The sequence below is a fragment of the Macrotis lagotis genome, chromosome 2, assembly GCF_037893015.1.
Source record: "Macrotis lagotis isolate mMagLag1 chromosome 2, bilby.v1.9.chrom.fasta, whole genome shotgun sequence".
Classification (NCBI taxonomy): domain Eukaryota; kingdom Metazoa; phylum Chordata; class Mammalia; order Peramelemorphia; family Peramelidae; genus Macrotis; species Macrotis lagotis.
Window position 1 is genome coordinate 103,588,249 of NC_133659.1, and position 9,575 is coordinate 103,597,823.

At 40.3% G+C, this 9,575-nt stretch overlaps 1 protein-coding gene across 1 annotated transcript; it reads left to right on the forward strand.

Moving 5' to 3' along the window:
* Positions 1–3,319: 3,319 nt before the first annotated feature.
* On the forward strand, positions 3,320–9,033 carry SNRPE (small nuclear ribonucleoprotein polypeptide E). Its single transcript, XM_074222427.1, has 5 exons — positions 3,320–3,465; positions 3,695–3,721; positions 6,215–6,277; positions 7,706–7,784; positions 8,679–9,033. Exons 1-5 carry the CDS (start codon positions 3,412–3,414, stop codon positions 8,732–8,734), a joined length of 279 nt encoding a protein of 92 aa, XP_074078528.1. The 5' UTR covers positions 3,320–3,411; the 3' UTR covers positions 8,735–9,033.
* The last annotated feature ends 542 nt before the right edge of the window (positions 9,034–9,575 follow it).

The following is a 9,575-nucleotide window of genomic DNA, read 5'->3' on the forward strand; positions in this document are numbered from 1 at the left end:
AGGGGAAATTGTAATTTAATGGAATAGTAGACTTCACCAACATTACAAATGGAAAAAACCAAAGCTGAGTAGGAATTTCAAAATGCAAACTCAATCAAAAGAAACTTAAAATTTTATTTGAGCAAAATTGGAAAGGATGATGATGATGGAATGGAATCTGTGTGATTTTCAAAAAGGCAAAATGGTAAAAGGAATAAACCAGGGTGAAAAAGGAGATACAATTCATTTTCACATAATTTCAGGTACTTGAGAGAGGAGAGCAAGTATCAGATGAGACTCCTCTAAATAGAACAGTTGAACACATTTAGAATGATGTAGAAATACATCAACACAACAGAGAAGCAAGTGGGGAAAAGTGGATAGGTTAAGAGGAAAGATAATTATAGTGAAAGAATTTTTGTTGTTCAGTCATGTTTGATTGTGTATCATTTCTTGGCAAAGATCTTGGAGCAGTTTCCTATTTCCTTCTCCAGTGGATCCATTTTGTCAAACAACCAGAGGCAAATTGATTTGCTCAGGGTCACACAGATAGAAAGGCTATGTGAGGCTGAACCTGATTTCAATTCTATCCTTACTTCAGATCCAGTGTTCTCCATTGAATGACCAGCTGCCCCTGGTGAAAGAATAGTTGCAAGCAAAAACAAATACCTTGATTCTGAAGGGGCAGAAATTAAAGAAGAGAAAAAAAGGGAATTGTTGTCTAATTATGGCATGTAAATATAACAGAAAATTTATATTCCACAAGAAATAAGGGAAGAATTTCAAAGAAATCTGAAAGTATGAAACTCAGGTAGTATAAAGTGAGAAAAACCAAAACAATTGATGCAAAGACAACACTATAATGTAAAACAACTTTGAAAAAATTAAAGTTAAACAACCATCTCCGACCCTCTATAAAGCTCCTAAGATGAAACAATGTTACTTCCTTAAAGAGAGGTGGTGGTGGGGAGGGCTTCCAGGTGGCACAGTGGATAGGATAGAGCACTGGCCCTGGAGTCAGGAGGACCTGAGTTCAAATCCAACCTCAGACAATAATTACCTAGCCATGTGGCCTTGAGCAAGCCACTTAACCCATTGCCTTGCAAAAACTAAAAAAAAATTAAAAAAGAGATGATGGATCCCAAGTCCAGAAAGACTACATTTTTAGAACAGGTCATTGTATGGATTTATTTTTACTTGATCATCTTTATTTGTTAAAAGGATTTGCTTTTCCAATTTTAAGTAGAAGAAAGGGGAAGAAGAGGGAGGGCAAAGGGGTAGCAGTAGTGATACAAGTCAAAGAAATAGTCATTGAAATAGTTTCTAAAATTGACAGAAGTACCTGAAGAAAGTTTGGAAGGGAGCACAAATAAGTTTTAATAGTAACATTGAAGCAGGGGAAATCTAGACAAAAAAAGAAAATTTTACTATATTGAAGCAAATATTTTAATATCAGCAAATACTAAGCAAGGAATGTACCTAGCAAACAGACATTCTCTTAAAATAATCTTTTGAGGGGTGGCTAGGCAGTGCAGTGGATAGAACACAGGCCCTGGAGTTGAGTACCTGAGTTCAAATCCAGCCTCAGACAATAAGTACCTAGCTGTGTGGCCTTGGGCAAGTCACTTAACCCCATTTGCCTTGCAAAAACCTAAAAAATAATCTTTTGCAACTGCTAAACCTTCCCTATATTGACTCTGTACTAGTCTATGTCATCCTTCCTAAACTAGTTTCTCCAAGTTATCTCAGCAGGCTATCCTATTTACATATCATAAATTCCTCAAGGCTGCCTTGTGTTATCAAAGACCCAGGCACACCTTCAGATAAAAAAAAATCTAGCTACAACATATTGATTATATTTGTGTTTTCTTAAAACAAGAGGTATGGAACAGAGATTGAGTTTCATAAATAATCCCCTTCTATGTATAGGAATGTGTTCTTTTTAAGTTCTTAATTTTAGGAAAAATAATTAAAACTAAACTAAAAATGCAGCTTTACACAGTTCTGGAATCCTTTTATTAAGCAAAGCAAAATACCATCAAGTAATGTGTTTACTTAGGCACACCCTCGTGGACTATTGTAGAGCCCCTTAAAACTATAAGCACAACAATTATTTCATAGCCTATGGTGTGTGGCTTCTGTGACCCTTATGACCAAAAATGTTTTCTGCTTAAAGGGCCATACTAATGTATGGGTAATGCAAATGATTTCTGTTGCTTGATTGAAAGGGAGAAATTATATGTGTATATGTAGTCACACATATACGATTACATGCACAAAGTGTTTATTTGTAACTGTACACACATACATGCATGTATAGGCATGTAAATGTAAATATACACAGATCTACGTGTAATCTATCATCGATCATTTTCCTCACGTTAGGTTCATTCTCTTGAAAGTCTGTTCGCACATCATTCATGGATTTTTTTTTTTAGGTTTTTGCAAGGCAATAGGGTTAAGTGGCTTGCCCAAGGCCACACAGCTAGGTCATTATTAAGTGTCTGCATTTGAACCCAGGTCATCCTGACTCCGGGGCCGGTGCATTCATAGATTCATAAAGGTGACATGAGCAGGCTTCGGCTCTCGAGAGGCCCATCCGGTCATTCTGGCAAGGGCCGCTGGGTCTGGCGGCATCAACTCCCTTCGGTGCCCCCGTGCCCGCTGCACCCCGAATACTCCGGGAGTGTAAAACTCTTCCTCATTTATTCTTTTTTAAATTCCACATTCTCGCCCTCTCTTCAGCCCCTCCCCCGCGAATGGAGATTCCCCATATTGCCCAAAAAGGCGACAAAAATAAGGGGGGCAATGGTCCGGCTGGGCTCCGAGGGCGCCGGTTCTCCCGGGGGTCCCACCCCGCGGGGACGCCCCGCCTCAGCCCTGGGCGCGCGTCCCGCGCATGCTCAGAGTGGCTGCCGCGGGTCACGGACCCACCCACGGCGCCTCGGGGCCGCCACTTCCTTTTAGCGTTTCTCCAGCACTTGCCATTTTCCTTCTCCGTCGTTTTGGCCCGTCTGCAAGGCGCGAGGTAGAACCTCGGAGATGCTTCATTTGCATGTTTCTAATCAATAGTGATAAACCGCAAGCAAAGGTCACCCGGCGGAAGTAGGGTCGCCACGTGATACGCCAGGCTAGCGGGCTAGAGCTCTGATTGGTGAAGCTGAAGAAAGGGGCCGGGCGGCCTTTCCGGTGGGACGGGAGGGGGACCTTGTGTTCTCCTCCTCCAACTCTATAGGGGGCGCTGTTAGCATCTAAGGACGCTTCGGCGCTTTGGCTCCTCCCCCTTTCCCCGCCCCTCCCCTTTCCGCTTCCTGAAATGCAGAAGGTCGGCCCGTAGGCGGCGGAGGCGGAAGTCGCGAGTGCGGGAAGCTCCCGGCGTGCAGCGCGGCGACGTTTCCGCTTCCGCTCGCGCTCTCATTGTGCGCTCCCGCCATGGCGTACCGCGGCCAGGGCCAGAAGGTGCAGAAGGTGATGGTGCAGCCCATCGTATCCTCCGCCGGGGCTGGGGTCGGACCGGAGGGCGGGGAGCGCGGGGGGAGCCGGGCTGAGGAGCAGCCGCATGGGCCGGAGCCGGGAGGGAGGCGGGCGAGGGGGGACGGGGGGCGGCTCGGAGGAGGCGGGCCTGGGGAGAGCCCGGGAGCGGGGCGGCGCAGGGGCCCTCACCCGCCGGTGCAGCCTCACGCGCCCAGGTTTCCCCTTAACGACTCGCGCCCAGAACCTCATCTTCAGATACCTCCAAAATGTAAGTGAAACCCCGGGGCTCGGGATGCTTGAGCTTAGCAGCCGTGGAGGCCGACGCAGGCCACTAGTGCGTTGTTGTAGCGAACCGGACCGAAGCCTCGGGCCCCGGTGCGAGAACGGCGTGGGGTGGCACGGGGCATGGGCTGGCATGCTGACCCAGTGGCGTCCCCGCGGCTCACTCTTGCGCGGCCTAGTGCGAGACGTAAATATTTTGGAACAGAAAATTCGCCCTTCAATTCACACATATACCCTCAAAGGATGTTATTAAGGAACTTTTTAAGCATTAGCAAGATTAGTTTATACTTAGAACAACACCTTTTCAGTTAATAAGCAGGAAATATTTATAATAATCTATTGCTCCTTCATTCTGTCTCTTCCCAATGTTTTTCTATTTTTTTTTACATTTTTTGCAAGGCAATGGGGTTAAGTGGCTTGCCCAAGGCCACACAACTAGGTAATGATGAAGTGTGTGAGGACAGATTTGAACTCAGGTCCTCCTAACTCCAGGGCGGGTGCTCTGTCCAGTGAGCCACCTAGCCACCCCCAACATTTTTGTATTTAATGCTTGCTGAGCTGATGTTTGTCTTTCTTTTTTTTTTTAATTTTTGCAAGGCAATGGGGTTAAGTGGCTTGCCCAAGGCCACACAGCTAGATAATTATTAAGTGTCTGAGGCCGGATTTGAACTTAGGTACTCCTGACTCCAGGACTGGTACTCTATCCACTGCGCCACCTAGCTGCCCCCATGTCTTTCTTTCTTGAAGACCATAACATCATCTGGGAGGTGATGCCATGACAAGAAGGTGGATGGGGGGAAGGGTGTTAAATTGCCAGCCTCACTTTGTCTTCAAGATCCATCTAGGTCCAGTAAACAGATATGAATCAAGAAGACTGGACATGGCCCTGAATGCAAAACTATCACAGGGTTAAGTGATTTGCCCAAGGTCACACAGCTAGTAAGTGTTAAATGTCTGAGGTCAGATTTGAACTCAGCTCTACCCACTTCACCGTGACTCAGGAGGGCCTAAGTTCAAATCAGTCCTCAGACACTTAATTAGCTGAGTGAACCTTTGGTAAGTCATTTAAACTTGATTGCCATCTCCAGTCTTCCTGATTCATATCTGGTCACTGGGCCCAGGAGACTCGGGAAGACTGCGGCTGGTAATTTAGCACAGCACCCCTTCACTCAAATCCCAATTTTACTTGGCACCTGATGTCATGGTCTTCTTTGAGAATGAGAGAAAAACTTCATCAGTATTTAGTCCATAAATTCTAACATTAAAAGGAGTAGAATTTAAGAAAACTTTGGAAGATCTAGCTGTGTCAGTTGAAAAAAATGCTTTTGTCTGTCACTAAGCAAAGTAAAAAACAGGATGGGGGCAGCTAGGTGTCGTACTGGATAAGCACCAACCCTGGAGCCAGGAGTACCAGAGTTCAAATCCAGCCTCAGACACTTAATTACCTAACTTTGTGGGTTTGGGCAAGCCACTTAACCCCATTTGCCTGGCAAAAAACCTTAAAAAAAGGATGGAAAATTTTATTTCAAAATAGGTGGTGCAGTAGATAGAGTAGTAGGCTTGGAATCAGGAAGACTCATCATGAATTTCAATCTGGATTCAGACACTAAGTCACTTAACCCAGTTTGCCTCATTAAAATTGAGTTGGAGAAGGAAATTGCTAACCACTGCAGTATCTTTGCTAAGAAAAGCTAAAAGGCCTCACACAAAATGGTACACAGTTAAAATGACTCAACAACAATAAGCAAGAATTGTTAGGTGATATATCTGATCCTTCTAATGTTGGAAGCAAAAATAGGATTGCAGAGGAAACCAGACATTAAATATTTTTGTCAAGATATTCAAACAACTCCTGGTGTAGTGACTTTATTAGACTTGTTTACTCATTAAGCATATAATAAATAATAAAGCTTTTATCAATTCAAGAAGTTTTGATAACTCTTTAAACTAAATATCTTTGGTCTGACATTGTGGGCCCTTTACTGCATTTTTAAGAAAAAATAATTGAAATCATTTCATTCCCAATTGTTTCAGCAAATTAGCATGATTTAATAAGTGTTTGGGAAAACTTGTTTGCTTCAAACTGTTGGTCTCTCCTCAATAGGCCTATAGTGCCTGAGTTTTTCCCAAGATATTGGAGAACTCCCAAAATGTTATGTTACAAGGCAAAAACAATAATGGGTTCTGCCTTACCTAAAACATTAAAGGCATGAAAATTACTATGACTCAAAAAACCCAAGATTCTAGGGAATCAGCATATTATATTTGTCACGTGAAAAATTTCTTTGGAAATAATTTAACCTTGTATCTTGTTGATTAAATTTTTGAAATATTTTCTGATACTTTACAAAATCACTCTTGGGAAATTGGATTTCACTGAAAACATTTACACACAAGTCTAGACATGTGTAGGTGGTTGTAATGGATTTTGGTGTCTTTTTTTCCTTTGTTTTTTAAAAAATTTGCCAATTTATTTCAGCGGTCCCGAATTCAGGTGTGGCTATATGAGCAAGTAAATATGCGAATAGAAGGCTGCATAATTGTAAGTATCTAAGATTGATGCTCTTTTTTTAGTAGTATATAATGGGGGGAAAACTTGAGAGAAAATTCAGGTATCAAGTTATAGAAAAGTGTCTTTGAGACCCTTGTTAGCTTCACAAGCCAAGAAAAGAGCTAGGGTTTGTTGAATCAAATATATAGCACTATTAGCTTTTTTTGGTGGGGTGATGGGGAATAGAGTGACAAGAAAGAAAATATCATTATTCTTGATTTCCTTGAGCATGTAAATATGGTATTAATAGGGAGGAATAAATATTTGCTTGTCCAGGGAGAAAACAAATATTTAAGTGCAGCATATAGAATGATTAGATATGTGATCAGAACTTAACAGAAAGCCTCTTTGAGAATATCAACCATGAATTGTACTTTAAAAAGTGATAATAGGGGCAGCTAGGTGGCTCAGTGGATACAGAGCTAACCCTGAAGTCAGGGGGGCCTGAATTCAAATGCTGCCTCAGACACTTAATAATTGCCTAGCTGTGTGACCTTGGGCAAGTCATTTAGCCCCATTGCCATAAATCAAAAAAACTTTTTAAGTGATAATAGTTTTGAATAGTGTTTTCCTACAAGTGCACAATCACTCTTTGATGTGCCACAAATACAGGGTTTTCTGATGTCCTTAATAACCTCAAATTTGCCAATTTTTATTGAGAGTAGAGAAAGACTGTAAAGTATATGTAGACACAATAGATTCCTTTAAAGGTGGGAAGATTATAGATAAATTAGGTGATAAACTGTGTTCCTGGTGATCCTGAAGACTTTCACAGGTCTAAAAAAAAGACTGGGAAATAATGCTTAGAACAAGGGTTCTTAACTTGAGATTCATGAGCTTTAAAAAAAAAATTCTTTAATATACTGGTTTTCCTTTGCATGCCTATATATTTTAAATATTTAAAAACTACTGTGAAATTTTTCAGTTAATTCTAAGAAGCATCCATAGACTTCATCTGTGTAATAGACTAAAAAGGTTTATTACACACAAAAAAAATTAGAAAAGAAGGTAAGTTAATTTAAATGATAGAGTAGTGGTTCAAATGGATTCCTTCTGAAGAGCAGCCTTTGAAATTTCTTGGTCTTCACCATTCCATTTTAAAAACCAGTGATAGTATGGGTTGTTTATAGTAAGTCATAGAATGTATTGGTCAGTTGTAGCAGGGTGTCTTAAACATATTTTAATATGCCCAGGTTGATTTGAGTATAATTCTATCAAACCGTTGGGGAGTGGGGCTAGGTCGAGCAATGGATAGAGCACCAGCCCTGGAGTCAGGAGTGCCTGAGTTCAAATGTGGCCTCAGATACTTAATTACCTAGCTGTGTGGCCTTGGGCAAGCCACTTAACCCCATTGCCTTGCAAAAAAAAACAAGTTTGAATAGGCTGTTAAATTTTAAAATGACAATTTTTGTTATCTAGGGTTTCGATGAGTATATGAATCTTGTATTGGATGATGCAGAGGAGATTCATTCTAAAACAAAGTCAAGAAAACAACTTGGTAAGATCGTGCACGTCTTACTGAATTTCAGATATCAAATGGTTCTTTGCTAAAAAAGGAGACTTTGAAATTCATGCTTTTAAATTTTCTTCTCCTTAAAATTTTTCTTAACATAATCTATATGAGATTTGTTTTTGAGAAACAATAGAATGATTTAACCACGTTTCTTACTACGTATATTTGTTTTCCTTGAACTTGGATTTTATTTCACTTAAAACTATAATTTTTTATATTAGAAATGTAAAAATTTCAAGTAAATAGGGGTGGACCCATCCAATTTAGTTAGTAACTTGAGCATTTGTTTTTCCAAAGGAATATTTACTCGAGATTATCTCTTAAAAATGTGTTTGCTCATGTGATTGCTATCATGTTTATAAATACTTGAAAACTCACAAATGAGTATTTACTATGAGAAAGAAATAAACCTCAGTAAGAGAGGTGATGGTCTAGAATCTGAATAGATAATGATGTTCACTTTTTTAAAAACTTGCCATGTTTTTCCTTCCTATCCCATGGATTTACCAGACTTTTCACAGACTCCCCACTGCTGAGGAAAGGGGGGGGTAGAAAAACAATATACAAATGGCTATGTTGAAAATTTTCCATAACATGATTGGAAAAGTAAAATAAAATATCAATTAAAAAAAGAGAGGTGATGGTCTCAGGCTGCAGAATGAAGCACATTTTCACATTATTGTTTTGGGAATTTGTTTTCCTTGACTTTACATGTTTCTGTACAAAGGTTTTGTCTTGTGAGAGGAAGAGAAAATAGATTTTTATTGAAAAAAAAATGTTCAGGCCCTCATGCTATAGATTTTAAATTCTGATTTAAGGATTAGAAAGTTTGTGGTAAAGGTTCATGACTTCTGATGGGGTTTTTTTTATTTGTTGCAGGCCGGATCATGCTAAAAGGAGACAACATTACTCTACTACAAAGTGTCTCTAACTAGAAGTATATGGTCAGTGGAGTTAGAAGACATTTGGAAGGCAGTTTTTTTTTTCTTAGTTACACTCACTGGGAAGCAATAGTACTACATGTTTTTTCGTGTTATTTTGGTCTTTTATGGTTTAACAATAAATGAACTGTTCTGGGGTTTGTTTCTATTAAAAAATTCCACATTGAGTTTCTGTCCATGAAAGAACTTTTCACACAGTGATGTCATCCCTTGTAAGAGCCTGAAAACTGCAGAAGAGATGGAGGCTGCATTAGACTTTACCTATAGGTGTCTATATAAAATTTTCAGAAATAGTTTTATTATGTTGTCATTAATCTTAATACAATTTTAGCACCAGGTTTGTTAGCCATTGGGGTGAATAGGGGAAAGGAAATGGGAGCCCAAAGTGTGGGGGTGTTTTATGTGGAAGGCAAGAGTTGGAAACTTCCAACTGCACATTAGGTAGGTAGAAATGAGCCAGAATCCAGTATCTCTGCAAGATCTCAACTCTTAGAGACTTTTGTTTCCATTCTCAACTGCTGTTCATGTCCAAATTAAAACCTAACACTAGATGCTCTTAGTTTTGTTACTCCAGTATGATACTAGTCTGTGGCAGGATGGAGGAATAAAAATGAATCTAGCCTTAATACCCTTCCTGCCTAGAAGATTAAAACAATTTTGCTGTAGACACAACTCATGAAATCACCATGTTACTGCAACAGGTGTCTTCATGGAGGCAGGTGATGAGTCTAGCCTTTAGCTTACTGTGTTGGCTTCTGTGATTTCTCTTTTCTCTTTGTATGCCTGCCTTCCTGATCTAGTCCAAAGTAAAAAGGTTTTCTTTATCCACATAACT

Excerpts from the sequence above, each read along its gene's own strand:
- SNRPE (XM_074222427.1), top strand. The coding sequence starts at position 3,412 with ATGGCGTACCGCGGCCAGGGCCAGAAGGTGCAGAAGGTGATGGTGCAG. Across the intron at positions 6,278-7,705 it reads GAATAGAAGGCTGCATAATT|GGTTTCGATGAGTATATGAA; the intron begins GTAAGTATCTAA and ends TTTGTTATCTAG. Across the intron at positions 7,785-8,678 it reads AAAGTCAAGAAAACAACTTG|GCCGGATCATGCTAAAAGGA; the intron begins GTAAGATCGTGC and ends TATTTGTTGCAG.